This window comes from Sturnira hondurensis, unplaced genomic scaffold, assembly GCF_014824575.4.
Source record: "Sturnira hondurensis isolate 20B ecotype Veracruz unplaced genomic scaffold, ASM1482457v3 Scaffold0016663, whole genome shotgun sequence".
NCBI classification, from domain to species: Eukaryota; Metazoa; Chordata; class Mammalia; order Chiroptera; family Phyllostomidae; genus Sturnira; species Sturnira hondurensis.
In genome coordinates this window covers 12,939,184-12,957,758 of record NW_028089294.1, presented here as the reverse complement: position 1 = coordinate 12,957,758, position 18,575 = coordinate 12,939,184, and the positions used below count along the sequence as shown (strand labels likewise).

General features: G+C 52.4%; 1 protein-coding gene across 3 annotated transcripts in view; it reads left to right on the top strand.

Moving 5' to 3' along the window:
* The first annotated feature begins 5,161 nt into the window (after window positions 1–5,161).
* LBH (LBH regulator of Wnt signaling pathway) overlaps window positions 5,162–18,575 on the top strand; it is a 31,684-nt gene continuing 18,270 nt past the window's right edge. Inside the window, exons 1-2 of one of the 3 annotated variants that reach the window (XM_037066645.1) lie at window positions 5,162–5,260; window positions 13,372–13,474. In XM_037066645.1, the coding sequence (XP_036922540.1) occupies window positions 13,397–13,474 (78 nt within the window). In that variant the 5' untranslated portion in view covers window positions 5,162–5,260; window positions 13,372–13,396. Of the gene's footprint in view, window positions 5,261–10,613; window positions 10,853–11,754; window positions 11,864–13,371; window positions 13,475–18,575 lie in introns of those variants that run through there. The other 2 variants (XM_037066643.1, XM_037066644.1) reach the window with 2 other exon arrangements.

Sequence of the window (18,575 nt, the reverse complement as noted above, 5' to 3'; positions counted from 1 at the left end):
GCACAACCCCATTGCTGGGCGTTACTACACAGAACACACGCAGAGAGGCACGGTTCAAGACAAATGGAAGGCCTGCAAAGAAGGCCTCTTTAATTGTTCTTGTTTTGAGTTTTACGTATTACATCATTCAAGAAAGTCTTTGAGGGAGTTTACAGAAACCACCTAAAACAGAGCAAAGTTTAAAAAATAGGAAGAGGGAATACGAGGAGGAGGGGAAATGAAAGGTAAAAGCAAACAGAGTCTGGTGTGGTATCTTCTCCAAGACTAGGGGGTCCGTGCACTCGCACTAAAGGTGCCTTCCAACCATGCTCCAACTTCCTAACCTAAAAGCCAAACCTGCGAGAAAAGCACACACAGCACTCCTTTGTACCTACGATGTAAAACAATGAAGCAATTGCTCCGGAGAAGCACGTCTGACCCTGATGCCGAGGCTTCCCACAGGGCCTCACAGGGACACTCAGAAGACACCGTGGAACGTCATGGAGAGTGTCCTCGACACCAGCTCTGTGGCAAACTTAGGGGGTCGTTTCATGGGGACGTTTCCTGCGATGTTCCAGTGCATGCTAATGGCCATACCAAAGTCTGGGCCTTTGAGAGAAATTATGGAAGACTCTAGAACAACTCTGCTGAGCTGACTTAATCCCAGGATAAAAACCAGAGGCAAGGAACTGCTTTGGGAAGCTGCCAATTTCTAAGCACCCCCTTCTTGCCCTGACTCCCTGGGAATCTGAATTTAGTCGACTCCCCAGGTCTGCTGTGCCCCCACTCAGTGCTTTGGAGGATGAATCCCTAGCACTTCCAGCAAAAGGCATGACACTGAAGGGCAAGGCCAAGGACACTGTGGGCAGCCCATTCACAGGTTGGAAGCAACGGTCTCCCTCCAGGACCTGCTGAGCACAGAGCAGTCTCCTCTCTCGGGACGCGCACTGGCCGAGGAGCCAGAGGACCAACTGCTGGTCCTGAGTTCACCGCTCACTGACTGTCTGAACTGAGAAGAGGCAAGGCGAGCCCTCTTTCTGGGCCTTAGTTTCATTGCCTGCGAAATGGAGATGATGGACTGGCCTCTAATCTGTCCCTTCCCCGAGGATTCTAGCAGCTGCAGTCCTCTGCAGTGCATGGCAAACTGAAGAGAGTCCATAAACGATCGTGGTCAACTTTTGGGTCTGTGATAGAAACAAAAATGTGCCACCAGGATCCCCTCTCCAGGGAGGACCTGCTGCCCAGCTGTGTGTGGGGTCAGCAAACTACCTCCAGCTGTCAGCTCCTTCAAGGTCAGTCTCTGTCAAAGAGAGCCACCTCTCCCAAGATCATGCCACCCCCCAGGACAGCCCACACTTAAGATGGAGAGAGGCAGGGGAACAAAGCTCTGGGCTTTGTTCAGTTGCCTCTCCCTCTGGCTCCCGCATCCAAACAGCTCCTAATTCTGAAGCCTCCACCTCTGCATTGCCTCTCACCACACCTTCCACCAACTCGACCTCCCTCTGGGGCCATCGAGGTCGCCCCCATGCTGACCTCCGTCTCTCCTGTCACTCCCTCCTTTCTTATGATCAGGGTGTCTCCGTCAGCACGGAGATGCTCCCCCGCTGCTCCCTGTCATCGCTGTACAGAAGGAAGGGATGCCAGGTCTTTTGGAATCACACCAGTCCCTCACACCTGTTTCCCCTGAAGTCACTGGGAGGTGTTCGTTGCTGCTTGTGACAAAGACCCAAGCACAAACAAAGGTGGTAAAACAATGTGAATTGGATGAGAGGTTCCTGTTTCTATTTTCATTGAGGTCAGTGTTATTTCCAGAAGACAGAGCGCTCGTTCAACGGCCGTGATGCCCCTGGCACGCAAGTGAGGCGTGTGCTTGTGTGGACATGTGGAGGTCCCAAGAACAAAAGACCTGGGTGACTCGCCCGCAGCCGATGCCAGAGCATTTCTTAATGCTGCTTGTTCAACAGACAGCGTTCAGATGTCCCCATGTGTGGAAGGGCAGGCAGTGAAGGCGGCGGGCTGCCCGCCTGCCCATGGGGACTATAGTGTAACCACCCTGGACTGCTGTGGGAGTGTGGCAACTCACGCACCTGTGTGCTTCGGGCCAAGGTGTTGGCAAGTGCAAGATCTGGTACAAATGAAGAAATGTGCTGCAAAGAGGGAGAGAAAGGATATCAGTCATTATATGGGCATCACTCGCTTGTAAAACAACGGGCTTGGCCTCTCTTCTCAGCAAACAAAGGGGGTTACTGCCTCTACTGTATTTTCCTGCTGACAAGCAACAGAATGAAATAATTGATGTGGCTTTCTCTTTCCCTTCTTGACTGTTCATCTTCAAGCAGATCCAGCAGAGTGTAATTAAGGAGCGTACCTTTCTGCCGAGGCAGAGGAGTGCTTGCCACCATTGCTCCCTTACTGAGCGATGAGCCGAGGGCAGGGAATAAACATCAAGCCCATTTCACAGAAGAGTAAGCTGAGGCCAGATAAGTGAAGAGACCTATCGGTTCTCTTACTAAGCATGTCAGACAGCATCATATCTGGAGTGAAATTCATCCATTTTTATATTATCTTCTTAAATGGAGCAGTGAGTAAGCATCGTGGAAGGTTAGGGTCCTGGCGATGAGGCAATAGCATGAGAAAGACCCTGGTGTATTTGTGGGAAGGGGACCCTGTCTAGCAGGGAGCTGAAAGCAGAGTGAGTGAGGGCTTGCATTGACGCACAAATCCAACCACCCACAAATAAAAGAGAGCAGATGACTAGACGCACCTCACCCCGCCCCCCCCACCCCAACCTCTGCAAAGACTCAAGCACACAGAGTGATCTTTTTCAACAGTGACATCAGAGGCGTTAAAGAATGACTTTAGAAAACAGCCTCGGGGGCATTGCCTTCCATCTTCCTGGTTTCCTTTCCTAAGACAAGGCCTGGATAAGAAGGAAGAGGGCAGCCAGGCCCTAGCTGAGAGGGCAGTAGGGGAGTGCAAAGCAAGGTTCCTGGAGTCGGGCAGGCTTCAGAAGTCAGGGCAGAAGGTGTGGGAGGCCATGTGCCCCACTGCCCTCAGTCACTGGCAAGCAGTCATGTCACTGGCTCTCCCCAAGCCCCAAATATGCCACACTGTCTGCTCCCCAGGCTTAGAAACCACTCACAGAAGCCTCTGCTGCCCGGAGGGCCTCATTAAGCCTGTGAAAAGGCATTTCTCACCATCGTGACTTGTCATCGGCTTTGCTTAGGCTGGCGCAAGACTTCTGCCGTGGGGTCAGGGCCACCTCTGATGAGGGACACCTGGACTTCTTGGCCTGGCCTGGGCCTGGGCAAGCCCACTCATAGGAGTCCCCTTTGGTCGGGAGCCCTGTCCCTTCTTAGTAAAAAGGGAGGAAGAAAGGGTCTGCTCAGACCTTTTAATACTCCCCTCCCATTGGCCACCAGAGTTAATTCCCTGAAATGCAGTCATCGTGTTAGAGCTGAGGTCAAGGATTCTCATTGGATCCCTCCGTAGGGCTGTGACCGACAGGGCAAGTCATTTTACAGGTGTGCCCACTGATTGCACCCAGCCCAGCCCTTTGAGGGGCTGACTTCCTTCTCCATCTTACCCTGGCTTCCCACATTAACCATTTACCATCGTCAGCTTCCTCGACCACAGAGGTTTTATCCCACTCACCCTGCCTGGAATCAGAGGCCTGGGAGGTATTGCGAGCATGTCATTCCCACAATAGTGTGAATTTACTTGTCCGATCAAGTTCGCCTGTCTGGCAGCTGTGTGAGATTCGGGAGCTGAAGGATGAGCTTTTCCATGGAAAAGAAAAGGATAGTTTTGGAGTTTGGGAAGCTGTTGTGTCGGGAGCATGGGTGTGTGTGTGTGTGTGTGTGTGTGTGTGTGTGTGTATCTGTGGGTGCCTGGGGCAGGTCAAAGGGAGGTGTGAAACCAGAGGGACTGGAAAGGGGAAGTCTCAGAAGAAACTTTTCATATAAACTCAATTTGACCTACTTAACACTTCTGCTCCGGCCCCACCTAACTGCCCGAGAAACGCTGCTACTCACTCCAGTGATGTAAAAGGGAGGGAAACTGGGTTGGTTTGGCTAATGGAAGTACCAGAAGTCTTCTCCTGCTAGGAATTCTGCGCAGAGTCCGTTCTGCAGAGTGCAAAGCCCTTTACCAACAAATGAGAATTTCATCCGGCCTGCAGACCCGGAGTCCCGGTGACTCCAGTGCCCCGTCCAGAGATCTACAGTCTTCTGACCACTCCCTCCGAGTTCCCAGCCCACCCCTGGCACTTTCTCCGCCCTGGGCCTCGGTGTATGGTGTTCTTGTGGTAGGGGTGGCCCTTCTCTGGCTTCCACTCATCTTCTGAGGCCAACTGAGTGGCATCCTTTCCCTTTAGCCTCTCCTGATACCATTCACTTGTTTGACAAATATTTCTTGAGTGCCTACTATGTGCCAGCACTCTTCCAGGTGGTGGAGGTACAGCAGTGCAAGAAAAGAGAATCAGCCCTTCCTCCACCAGAGTTTATAATCTGGTGGTCAATACCCCCCTCCCCCAAACAGAAGTAATCACGCCACCTCCATGGTCACATGCCCCTACTACAGCAGTTATGACACAGCTGGGCTTTCAGAGGGCTGGCCTCTGGTCCTTCCAGTCTCCCCAGTGACAGACACCATACCACGCGCCAGAGGCAGCTCCTGATTTCTTTAGAAAAACAACTGGGGAGTGGAAAATCTGGTAGGAAGGGCGGAGGCTCAAGGTCTTCTCTGAGAACTGCACTCACAGAGCAAGTGCGGTGTTCGCACTCAGCTTGGTGGTGATGCAGGAGATCACTAAAGCAAGCTGGGCAATTTGTCTGAGAGCTGTGTTGGCCTACCGCTGGAGCGTGTGTTTATTTGGGGCAGTTTTGGGGGTGATGGAGATGGGAGACAGCTGAACTTCTCCTACACCTACCCCCTGGAAGCACCACCGCCAGGCACATACTAGGCGCTTGGTGCCCGTTGGTAGAATTGTTGAAAGGGCATAAGGGTGTAATATGGACCCAGCTATCTGAGCCCCGGGCAGGGCACCCTGTGGGTGTGAAGCACACCTGGGGCTCCAGCCGGCCAGTGGGAGCTCGGGTTACAGAGCTGGCAGAGGCGGATCAGCAGGAGCTGCGCCTGGTGCATAATTCACGGCTCCTCTAGGAGGAGCGAGGAGCGGTGGGTGCGAAACCAGCGGGATGCAGCTGCCCCTGGAGGAAACTAGCCACATCCTGTGTATTTGAAAAGAAAACTGAAAGTGCTTTCTTCACAAGAAACTATTGTAAGTATTTCCCTCTTTTTTCATACCCCTCCCCTCATGTAGAGTGGAGTTTCTCTGGTCCAGAGGGTGAAATGGCATGGGGGAGTGGGGAGGACAGAGAGGTAGGAAGGAAATGTGGAATGTTCCATGGCCAGGGCTCTTTGTCTAATCTGGGGAAGATATCAGCCTGCAGGACCCCCCCCCAGCCCCGCCCCGCCTGGGGAGCCCTCTGCTATATGATATGTGTCCTGATGATAGCAACCTCTTTTCTGGCTGTTAAAGTGCATTCCTGGGTAGCTGTGGAAAGAGAGAAAGCATGCTAGAGTCGGGGCTAGGACAGGAATGTGAGTATTTCCTTAATTGGACACGAGAGCCTTGAACTGGTTCCAGTTTGAGTGTTTTCTTTTAAGAGCCTGGACCCTAAAGATTCCATGGAGTTTTCTTTCTCTGAAAAATCCCTTTGGTTCAAAGGCCCCTTGATAGAAATAAAGAAAAAAACAGGGCTCCATCTCTTTGATATTAGGGAAGGCAAGAGTTCATGAGCTGCCAGATCCCGGGCTTCTTGTGGGGGTAAGAGGGTTCTGGGCAGGGGAAGGAGACTCCTGCCTAGACGGCCCATGTGAGAGGAGAGTGCCCCTGGGCTTTATACTGGGCCGCAGAGCCTCACAACAGGCTGCAAGGCACTTTCCTCTTGAGCATTTAGAGAAGCCATTTCTCTCGGACTTATCAGCACCCCGAGAGCAAAAGGAGACATCTATTGCCTGCTTTACTGCCCTTGGGAGTCTGAGACACAGAGGTCACATGACTTGCCTGAGGACTCCCAGCAAAGCCAAAAAAGGGCCAGAGGGTGTCCCTGGTGGGTTTGGGTTGCTTGGCATGGTGGATGGTTAACTCCCTAACAGCCAAGATGGGAAAGCACGCCCACACTCGCAGGCCTCCCCCAGTCACCAAGTGTCGGGAGCCACCGGACGCTTTCAGGGAGGCACCGTGGCCTGGAGGGCCTGGGGCGGGGGGCGGGAGTGGTGAGGGAGATGCTGGGACACGGGTACCCAGCGGTGCCCCGCAGACCTAGAGCTTCACTACTTGCCCCTGCCCCACCAAAGCCGGAGACTTCAGTCAAGGGGCTCCAGGGGAAAGTGGGGTGGCCCGGGATGGAAGTGGGTGAAAAACTAAAGCAGATGCAATCAGCTCTGCCGATCCCCTTCTTTCCCCCAACACCTTAAAAACAAGCCGTGTGCGTGCTCAGTGCTTTCCAACTTGCCCAGTGTTTTCATAACATTATCTCATTTCAGCCTCACATCAACCCACACACATTCTTGCCTTTCAGATTTCTTATGTACTCAAACAAGTTCCACCGAAAATTTGGCTAGAAACATCCTTCTCCTATTCGTTCCCCCGCCCCCCCCCCACCTTAATCCTCAGGCCTTTTTGACTGATATTTTTAAGAAGCTCCCAGATTCCTCAGGATAGGGGGTGGAATTTATTTTGCTAACTGTGCCCCGCTGAAGGACACCAGTGGTCCTGGACTTTGCTAATTGGAACCAACACTTTTGTATTTAGTTTATAGTTTAGCTGTCAAAACAAACAAACAAAACCACAGAGGCCAGGGTAAATGTTGTATTGTGGGTAAAACATAGGCATTGGAACCAATAAGCCCTAGAATCGACTACCGGATCAGCCGATGGAAAGCCACATACGTGGCCATGCCCATGCCGCAACCTCTCAGGGGCTCTCTTTCTTCATCTGTAAAATGGGGGCGGTGGTGATTATGTCTCAAAGTTGTCCCGAGGCATACATGTGCTAACAGATACAGGTGTACCTCAGCAAACAGTGAAGTTCCTCGTAGCTAACCAAAGGACCAGCTTCACCATGACTAAGCAAATTAAATGCCACACCGTCTTTTTGCAAGCCAGAAGGGAGGAAAAGTATGGGAATACATTGCTAAATGAATTTAAATGGGGGCATTTTTACTCAATAAATAATTAGCTACATGTCTTGCATACTGAGGTATGCAGGCATTTGAGGTAACTTTAATAAGATATAATGAGTACCTTTATTCTTTAAAAAATATTGTTATTGATTTTTTTTTTTTAGATAGAGGAGCAGGGAGAGAGAGAGGGAGCGAGAAACATCGATTTGTTGTTCCACTTACTTCTGAGTAGTTGATTTCTGACTGGGGATCAAACCCACAATCTTGGCTTTATTGGGACAACACTTTAACCGACTGAGCTCCCTTGCCAGCACACCTTTCTTCTTTTTTTAATCCGTATTTTAGGTGAGGAAGAAAAGGAGCTGGAAAACTGGGTTTATGGAATGATAAAAAACAAAGCAGTTCTGATCACACTGGGATTTTTATTGAAGCAGAATTGCAGTTCAGCCCGGCAGTTCCTGGGACAAAGGTGGGAGGCAGGAGGGCGTGCAGCGCACTCTGGCTGGGTATTTAGTTCACTGATCTGCGTGTGGTAGATGCTCATTAAATATTGGTGGTGGACGGAGGTGGTTTAGAGTCCAGACCGTGTATTTGACCACTGGGGCTGACTTCTTGGCAAGTGCACTGCAGAACGTAGGGCTGTAGTGGAAAGAACACTGCACTGTCTGCCTGAAGGCCTGCGTTCAGGTTCCATCAACACCACTTAATAGCCTGGTGACCTTGGACCTGCCACTTAATCTCTTAGGTGTCTTCTCACCTGTAAAACGAGGAAACTGGATTAGGTGATTTGGAAGGTCTCTTTCAGCTTTCTGGGGCTGAAAGTAACTTCTCTAAGGCTCTAAGTAACTTCTCTTGCTTTTGTTTCTTGTTCTTCATTTATTCAAAGGCCATGGGGAGAGAAACCTCATAGGATATTAAGAAGAAGTCGTCCGTCTGCATGACAAACGCCCTGTGTCTTTAGAGAGCTGAAGGAAATGTAGTAACCCGCACTGTATAATGGAGTAGCCGTGTGATCTTCGGCAAGCCTCTAATTTATGTCAGCCTCAGTTTGCATATCTGGAAACTGGGGGTTGGGAGTTGTGTTGTGTTACTCTTATGTTCTTTTGGAAGCTGTGTATATGAAAATGCTTTGAAAAACCACAGGGCACTATATAAAGGGTTACTGATTGAGAAATGGCATATTCGTTATAGTCGTATCAGAGTTCAGCCCCATGCCTCCCATATTTTCAAATGAATGAATGTGTCACTGTGGTCCCACAAGGGAAACCAAAAGTGTAGATTTCAGATCACAACCTAAGGCCCACTTTCTACTCTAACTTACCAATGGAGGTGCAGTTCAGCTAAAATGGGTATTAATTCAATGTTTCCTATAGAGTAGGCCCCAGGTAAGTATCTCGATGTTCTCCAATGTAGGTATTTTTCCAGACGGCATGTATCGGCTGGTGGAGGTCTTATTTTCCACAATCTGCTCCAAAATAAGGCCAGTTTGACACTTCAGGGGTATGTGTGTGGGGGTGGGGTGGGAGGGTCACTTTCTGAGTTTTTCAAGTTTCACAAAGCAATAACCACAGATATAACACTGGACTGTTGCTCTGTAAAAGTGGTGAGGCCCAAGTCCTTTCCTGCGGGTCTGGCCAGGGATTGCTAACGACGAGAAATGGCAGAAGGCGTCTGTCCTGCTTTTACCTAGGACCTAGTGCAGGGCCCCAGAAGTCCCAGCCTAGAAGCCAGCTCTCCAAGCATTGGTTTTTCCTTTGGTCCAAGTAATGACAATGTCATACCCAGCCTTTGAGAAGCTTCCCCACCCTACCCAAAGGGAACAAACAGCCAACTCCTCAGCAGTAACCCCATGCCTGCAGCATTCCCCATCAGCTCCTGTTTGCAGAATCACTGCCCTCCATCCCGACACCACCTCCAGCGGATCAGAGTGGAGGTGGTACTTGGCAGCACAAGTCAATTACCGATTTATCTTGTGAGGCAGAGGTGGGGAGAGACTCCTGAATTTCACTGCTTGGGAGGAGCAGCTGGGGAGGGGGCTTGTCTTGCAGCTGCCTTTTCCTAGAAAGTGCACTGTGTTTGCTCAGATTGTAGATATGAATGACCAAAAATAGCAAAACTGTTTTTGATTATTCTTACCAATTCTTTTTAATATACACAGTCACTATCAATTTGTATCTATTTTTATTTGGGTTGGCTTGGGAGAGCTGACGAAAAGTATGAGGGCCTGCTACGCCCTCACCATCAATCCTACCATCCTTTACTTGAGATAGGATTATGTGTTTCCACTTTTAAGCACAAATAAATGGATTTCTATACGTTCACTACCTTTCAAAGAGCCGACTGACTTCAAAGCACGTTTCATTTTGCCAAGTTTTTGATACCCACCCCCCACGCATACCCCCAGTAAAGTGGCCCTCCCCCGCCCCAGTAAAGTGGTTTATAAGGCCATTTTACACGAGTTTTTGAAGCAGAGGTGTGAAGCAATACACTCCAGCCACAGAGTGTATTGGGGCAGACTCCTATCCCAGCTCTGGGGGCTGCGTAGACTGACGGCCTGGACAGACACACGGAGTGGCAATTCCTGATCAGTGTGAAGGGATTCCGCTCACGCGCTTTGTTTCTTCTCCTTGTATCAAATATAGGAGCCAGTGCTGGAGCCGGGGCTTTGCCTGAGCGGTGCCCACCCACACCCATGCCCCATGCCACCGGCATGTATGTATGTGTCCAAAGGAAAAACCCTAAGACCACACGACTTCCTTTCTCACAACAAAATCCTCTATGGGCCTCAGCATTGTGAGCTAGCCCCTCGCAAGCTAGGGCGAACCCCGCTGGCTCTCGATCCCTCCAGCTCTGCGTCCCCTCCCACCTACCAACGACTCTTCTTAGGCGGTGTTCTAATTTCCACGCAGCTTGGAAGGTACAGAGGGCACGCGCTTCCGGCACAGTGATAGAGGTGCCGTGGGCAAGGATGCCAGGGAGAGGCCTAGTTTAGGGGATAAACTCTCAGGCAGGGTCCTTAGGTGTGGGCCACCAAGCGGTCACGTCCAGAGAGGGCCCAGCACTCTCCTCAGGCCCACAGCCCTCCGACCCCGAGTCCCCAGGGGTGCGTGCAGGGAGGCGGGCGCCAACGTGGGCGGGCTGGTAAGCAAGCTGCGTTGACATTGAACTCCAGCCCCAGTGTGTGCGTGTGTGTGTGTGTGCGCGCACACGCGTGCCTGCGTGTGCCTGCGTGTGCCTGCGTGTGAGTCCTGGGCAGGCAGCCGGGCTAGAAGCTGCAGCAGCCAAGCGCGCCCCCGAGCTGCCACTCGCAGGATCTGCGAGCGCTGAAGCCATTCATGATTTTGATGACGTTATTCCAGGAGTGGGTGACGGGGGGCGGGGCCTCCGGCTAGGCCCCGCCCCCCGCCCCTATAAATAGGGCTTCCCGGGCTCTTTGTCGGGCTGCGAGCTCGGTGGAGATCCCAGAGCTCAGTCTGCTTTGCAGACGCAGCTGGCATCTGGGCTGTCTCCGGAAGGTGGACCGGCGAACGCCCAGTGCCTGTAATCGACCTCCTGCTCCCTGCCTGCCGAGCGTGTCTGCGTCCGTGACATCCTTACTCGGGACTCAGTGACCGTTTTTAAATCACAAGGGCGTGGGTCAGCCTCCCCTAGGACTTCATGTCTGTATATTTCCCCATTCACTGGTGAGTATCCTGCGCACCTCGGCGGGTATCCGTCTAGCATCTGTAGCTGCGAGGCCCAAGTGCCTGCTCGTGCTGGGGCCGGTGCGAGCAGAGCTGGCGGCGCCAGCGCCGGGCACTAACCCGCCTCCCAAACCCGTACAGGAGTCAACGTCAAGGTTGCAAAGATGGGGGTGGGGGAGGTGGTTCTGAGAACATCCAGACAAAGGAAGTGAACTGAAAGACCTCACTGGAAGGACATCTGGGAAGGTGTATCTACGGTGGTGATGGTGTGGGGGAGAACCAGAGGTCATGCCTGAACCCCGGTAATAAAACTCCGCACGCTGAGGGCTGCGGAGGCATGAGCCCTGCCTGGCGCTGGGGGCCCCTGCGTTCCTCGAGCCCCTCCCCTTTTTCTTTTTGTTTGCTTGCAAGTCTCGGCATCGAGACCGGCGGCAGCGGGGCTGAGTTGGTGCGGCAGCAGCATTTGCAGAGGGAGTGGGGGGGGATGCTCTCCCTACACGTAACTCGTCCAAAGCTCCAGGCAGCAGCACAAGCGCATGCTGCACCTTCCTGACACCTTCCCTCTCCATAGCCCTTAAAAACCAATGCACTTTTTGGGGGGCCTGGGCTGGGGAGGAGCTGCCCTCGCTGGCCCCAGCCAGAAGGAGCCTGGGCTGGCCATGGGGCGGCGGAGATTTACACCCGACTGGGGATCGGGGCTGGAAGGGATGCGCTTCGGCACCCGGCTCGTTACAGAGCGAGGCCTCAGGCCGCTGGGACTTGAGCGCCGGCTGCTGCTTCCTTCCTGCTCTGGGGAGGAGGAGGAGCGACCAAGGGGTGGGGGGTTGGGGGGGGCGAGCCTGGAGGCTTCGGAGCGCGTTCTCAGGTGCGGGCGGAGAGAGCCCAGCGGGCCCTGCAGGCTCTAGCTTGGTGCGGTCCCTCTCAGCCCAGGCACTGGAAAGTTCACGCTTCTCGCTTCAACTTTTCGGGCCGCCCAAGAAGCCAGCGCCCCTACACCAGGTGAAGAGCCAGGCGAGAGCCCTATGCGCTCTCGGTCTTCTGGCCCAATTCTTGGAGGGAGCCGCAGGGTTTGGGGTGGGGGTTTGCAGCAGCCTTTTTAAGACCCAGGAGGAAACTGCCTTTGGAGTCCCAGCTCCTGACCTGAAACTTTCGCCACCTTCTCTTAGGCCTTCATCCTTTGGGGCTCACCTTCCCTACCGCCTAGTGGTGTGTGAGCAGCCAGGTACCATATGGGTGAGACTGAAGGCTGGCCACCGGAGGCTTTGTGCCGCAGGTCACTCAAAACTTGCCAAGTCTCTAACTCCTTAGAACCCATCGGGGTTATTTTCCCCTGAGAAATTAAGATTTGGAGTTATTTTATAGTTGATTAGCACATCGTAGATGGCAGTACTCCCCCCACCCCCAGATGAGCCCTTTAACGTGATTGTGAGGTATGCGTTCTTAACATCCTGGAACCAGACAAACAGGGCACCTGTGGCTCAGAGAAGTTCTATGACTTGTTGAAGATCACACAGCTCTTGAGTGGCAGAGATTGGGCCAGAAACTGTTGCTTCAGTTTCCAAATCCAACGCCATTTCTATTCTATAGTAACCTTGAAATGAAGACGAGTTTGGTACCCCTGTTTCCTTAGGCATAGTCTCTCTAAAGCCTGTTCCACTTTTTAAATTTTTTAAAACCATGTGTAAAGTCGTGAAAATATTGGATGTTGTGTAGCGAGGACATTGACTTGAGTGTGCACTATTGGGGACCCAGTGTGTGCCCATGCGCTGTGTGAGGATAATGGGACGTTTGTATCCTGCCTACAGAGGACAAAGCACTTTCACATATCTGCCATTGGTGGGCCAGCCTGGCCCCTCTGGAAATTTCCTTTGCGATCAGAGTCTGGGCATCCTTAAGGCTTTTAATCCAGGGGATATTTTTCAAGCTGTGAGTTTGCAGCTGCTGTGGCTGGGACCAGAGAAGGGGGTTGGATGGCAGATGTGAAGCTTGCAGGAAGCTGACCCCTTGGGGCTTTAAATGAGACATTTTGCAAAAAGAAGCACCACAGAGGCGGAGGGAAATTTAGGAAGCCAGTATTATTAGACTTGGTTTCCCTGAGGCTGACCTGCTATTATTGCATAATAATATTATGCAGTTCCCCTGGAGAAAGGTTGAATTGTTTTTAATATAGACAGCTGGACTCAGCTACCTACTGTTCGGGTTTTTTCTAGTTCTGGCACTTAAAAGAAGATCCAGAGTCGCTCTGCGTGAGCGGGGATGGGGACTAGTACGGGAGAGGCGGGGAGAGGAGGTTGGCCAGAGAGGTTTTCAGACAGTGGGCTTTGTTGCTGGAGGCTGAGAGCCCAACGCTCTGGACTTGAAAGGCACTTCCTCAGGGTGTGAATCTGGTTTTCTGCAAGCTTGGTTCTGAACACCTCTCCTGCTGCCTCCAGGCAGCCCCCCATCCAACAGCAGTGGGCACCCAGAGGAGGAATGTGCGAGTGTGTGTTTGTTGACTTTCCGCTTGGTTCTCTTGACAGCCCCGACTACCTGAGATCGGCCGAGATGACTGAGGTGATGATGAGCACCCCATCCATGGAGGAGATCGGCCTCAACCCCCAAAAGGATGGCCTTTCCTATCAGGTGAGTTCGACACTGGGTTCCTTCGAGCTTTTTAGAGCCTGGTGTTTTTGGCTGGGCTTGGCGGCAGACTTGCTTCTGTATCCTACTGCCACTTAAAAGAGCTGTGTGACCTTGGGACAGTCCCCTAGTGGCAGTAATCCTGAGTTTCTTCATCCGTAAAATGGGGCACCAATATACATTACCTCATAGAATTGTGAAGATTCGACATGGTGAGAGGCTTGTAGAAGGCATTCACAGTCCTTGGAACACAGTGAGAGTTCGGCTAGGATGAGCTGATGCTATTAATTAGTCGCCCTGGCGGCTGTGGGCTCTCCCATTCATGGCAGCTGGGAGGAAGTAATCTGTGCAGTCATTTCAGACAGAACTTCCCTTCCCAGCCATGCCATGGGCGGTGCCACCATTGCTACGAGGGACAGCTGACGGGGAAGGGTGGCCTGGTGGAGGAATAGCTATGGCCAAACACTGCTTTCTTCCTCGGGTTGATGGCGGGCCAACCGAGTCTAACAGAATGAGCACTCAAACTACTTAGAGTTGTGGAGAGCTTTCCCCAGAGAGAGGCTATGTCAGGGTGCCGTTGCTGGAATCTAGCCTAGCCGTTGTCCTGTGTTGGGAATTCAAAATACATAAAGGCCTCCCGAAAGTGACCTAAGTAAGAGCTTTGATTCTCAGCACAGTGCTCTTTCTGCCTGCCATGATGCTTTTCCAGGACCACCCCCCTCCCCCCAGGGGGCTTCAGAACACCTTTGGCTCCCTGTGGGGTAGATCTCAGAGGAGACTGCCGAGGTTGTTACATTTGGGGGAGGAAGGATTTGTTTTTAAGGGGAGACCTTGGGGCTAGGGAAATTGTGTAGCATATCTGCCCTGGGGAAGAAACGGTCGGGGTGGGGGGGGGTGATGGGACCACTCAGCAGATATTAACTGAATGTCGGCCAGGGACCACACCCTGTATAGGCGATCCCCATTCACTCTCGGCCATCACGCTGAGCCGGGAATTCTGGCTCTGCTCCACAGATGAGGAAACAGGCTCAGACTGACTAGGCGGCTTCGGTCTCGAACTACAAAGCCTTGCTCTTCTGATGGATCGCGTGTCTGTACCTTGGGTTGGTTCTTGGCTAGAATCCAGGCTTGCTCTGGCTAGACATTCCTTAGAACCATTCCAGGGGCATTTGTTTTGTAAAGGGAGGAACAAATAGAAAGCCAAGTGGGTGCAGTGGAGGGAGGGTGATCAGAGACTGCCTAGATGAAAGGTGAGGTCAGGTGAAGTAGATTGGCAGGTGACAGCAGTCACCCACAGACATGACTGGGAGGTTCTAGAAGGCCCCTTTGTTTTGTGTCAGTGTGGCCGCCTCTGTTGATGGCTGGAAATAAATATTCAGGTGGCCCAAGGGGGTGTGGGGGGAGAAGGGGGATCCCTTTCCTGGTAGCTTTGTACCCTCCACGCCCGGAGTAGGTCTGAGAGAGAGAACTGAAGGCCCCACTGCCCGTGGGAGAGTAGAAGTTTCCTGGCTCAGCAGCTGGGGTGTTTTCAAACACCAGTTTCCAAGCCACTGAATCAAACTGAATCTCTTTGTGGTTGCAGGTGAGATTTTCTTTCAGTTCTGAGTTTTAGATTTCCATCACAGAACCTTTCCGAACACAGGCGTCGGTATGTGTTGTGTGTGCTTTTTATATTCTCCTTTTGAATATGTCCCAGGATACAGGGCCAGGTCCTTCAGGGTGCTTTTCTCAACCCTCCGAGTCCTTCAGGCCGTTCTGCTGGGTCTGAGGGACAGGGCAGGTGGTGATGAAGGACAGGGTTGCCACCCCGGGTGAGGAAGGCTGAGTTGGGGCCCCAAAGGTAGGAGGAAAATCGAATCACCTCTGGGTTCCTGCAGTGTCCTGATGCTGCCTCAGAAGCGGGCCCTCCAACCTTCCCTATAGGGCTGGACTCGGGGGGCCACCACCCAGTTCTCACAGCCCCTCAGGATACTCGTCCCTGCTGCCTGGGTGGGGGCTACTGTCCAGTTTCGAAATACCTGGAACTTCAAAGTCTGCCACAAGATTCCAGAAAGGGCTCCTGGTTGCCTGATGAAGAGAAAGAGAGATTATCATCTCTAACCAGCAGGCAGCATTTATTGGCCACTTGATCCATGGAACATGCTGTCCTGGGCCCTTGCACAGAGAGGGTTCAGAGCTCCTGCGGGAAGCCAGCAGGTACGTAACACCTGGCATGCAGGGAGTCAGGTAGAACATGCAGACACCATGGTCCATCCGGGCGTGGGTGGCAATGAGAAGCCTTGGATAGAGGCCAGTCTGGGGCTGGTCTTAAGTGAACACCGGGACTTTGAGAAGACACCTCCATCTCCAATCTAATTTCGTTGCATCTCCAGATACCCCTGGGCTTGCTCCTGTTGATGTCAGGTGCAGGGCTCTGCAGAGAGCTGGCTTGACAATCGCCGTATGACGGATGTTCTCTGAACCTGCTCAAAGCTAGTGCCTTCCAATTAAACACATTCCCGCTAGAGCTCTGGGGATTGGCTGCAACTGCCCTGGGCTGGAGACCGTCCTCTGCATGCTCAGGCTGGGCCCAGACCTAGGGGCGGAAGATCTCAGAGCGCTGTTCTTGGCATCCTGCCTGAGGGTAATAATAGTATGTGGCTTTTTACTGAGACCTGCTTTTCCAAGGAACTGAAAGTGGGAAAGAGACATCAATCCTAACTTGGCAGATGAAATAGAATCTCAGGCTTGTGAGTTGACCTTGAAACAAGGTCGTAAAATAAATAGGCATACTGGGCTAGGTCAATTATTCTCCCACCTTCCAGACCTACTGAGAACACAGCTTTCCTGATTTCTCTGCCCTGGGTATGACCTCTCTTAACACCTGTGGCATGTTGTGCTTTGACATGATGCCACACTGGATTTTGAGGATGTGGGTCCTGCCTTACCTTGTCACTGCCCAGGTGTCCGAGGGCAGGGGATGGCTTCTTACCCTCTTTGTGCCCATCAGCCATCACCCTCCTGACACCCTTTCCCAAACCAGGGCCTTCACTGAGCAGGTGCAAAGGGGATAGTGATGGTTTCCATGATGGCCAGCCCCCTGATTCTAAAGCTGGTCAGGCTCACTTCTGCTTTCGGACCTGTAAGGGCCTCGTCAGTCTCAGCCATGGACATCCCAGCTTCACCTAGAAGCCTTTTTATCCCCTGAAAGTTTTGGGTAAACCCTATCTCTTGTGCTTAGGGAGGGAGTTGGTGCTATTTTGTGAGCAGGTATAAAAATCAGCAGAGCCGGTGACTTGTTTTGACTTCGCATTTATTTAGAGAGTCAATTCAATATGAGACATTTGTGTCTTACGTACTCACTTGGCATGAAGTGTAACACCCACTAGGTGGGTGAGTAAATGGTTACTAGAAAGTCTGAAATACATTTCAGGCTGGCTGGGGGTGGCAGCCAGCTCACTGGGGCTGAGTGGGAGGGTCTCATTGAATACATTTACGTCCCTGATGGCTGCCACTCCCATCCCACACTTCATCTGCGACCCGCTGCTGCCCTGCCCTGAGGAAGAATGTCTGCCATCTCGGGCCTCTTTCCTTTTCTTTGATCCGAGGAGGCAGGTCTGTGCCTCCCTGCAGGGCCTTCCCTTGGCTCTAGGGCTGTAAGAATGTGGCATTTTGGAATGCCTCTCTGATTGGGTCTCCTTCCCTGCTACCCCTAATCGGCCTAGGTCCTGAATGGGGAAGGGTCCTGGGCATTTGCTTGAGGACACTGGTGCTGCCACAACCCACGGGCCTTAGCACAGTGCGGCTGAGGCTTCTGCCGTCTTCATGCCCTTGCTATGGTCTGGATTGAGACACGGCTCCTCAATTTGCATTTTAAAAAAAACGGTCCCTTCTAAAGCTTCTGGACCAAGATCTGATAACTTTGTTCTTCCCTAGGTTCTTTAAATTCCTCTCTGATCAGTACACAAATCCCTTACCAGTGCCCTTTGGATTCTTTCTGCTGTTCTTGGTCACATGCTCCTGTCATCTGATGTCCATCCGCCAGTCATACAGGCCGGGTGGGGGGTGGGGGAGGTGCTCGCTGTAAACCAGAGGGAGTGAGGTCTTCACACACCACTGTGCCTCCCAATGCGTCCCCCGTGTGCCCTGTGCCTTCCCTTTGATCCACAGAGCTCAGAGCTTCCATGTCTCCCCCTGCATTTCCCAAGACAGGAGGGAGGGGATAGCCTGGTGTTTTATATGATAGGGAGGAGGGGCGGTGGGCAGTGACTTCTCGCCGCAGCCCTGACGTTTGCTTCCAGCAGTCCTGAGAGCGTCCGTTCTAGCTCTGCATTAGGTCTAAAGCACTGTGCTGGCTGAGAGCTGGCTTCTCCCAGGACAGAATTTCCCAGCCTCTTCTATCTCCCTGGCCCAGCGATGGCTGACTCCTTTCCCTCCCCCTCCTCACTCCTCATCGGAAGCGGCAATTCCTCTCTCAAAGAACAGGCTTGGTTTAATCACTCAGGCCAGGCTGCAATTCAGAAACACTTTGTCTTCATTTACATCTACGCTGAGCTTTCCTTTCTGAAGACCCCCTGAGCCTGGCTTTCCCTGAGCCGTTCCCACCTTCATAAATATATGTGTTGAAATATGTGATGGGTTGAACTCTGAGTTAAGCCCCCGGAGAGGTTCCTGCTCTGTGTCCCTGCCTCTGTCTCCCACAAGCCCCTGCTCACGGGCTTGTTCTGGGCATAACTCATCAACCACCTTTGTCTCTTCCTCCTCGGGCCCCTTGTCTCGTTGGTTACCCCTAGCTGTGGGACCCTACGTGTCTGCTGAGCCGCCACATGGACGTCCCATGGCCACTCGGAAATCATCTTTCACAACCTCAGACTTAAAAGGCTTCAGACTTGCCCCTGGAGAGATATAAAGCTAAAATTCCAAAGCACTTGGCAGGAGATGTCCAGCCATGGACACAACATAAATCACGGCCAGTTTTCTTTCTCCTATCCCTGCCCCCTCCCCCCCTCCCTCCTTGGTACAGATCGTAGTTCTCTAATGCAGCATGGGCAGAGGCACCAAGAGTCCATTTCTCTGAGTGGCGTTGGGCCCGCTTCTGCACAGCCTGCCTCTTTTTGGGGTCGTG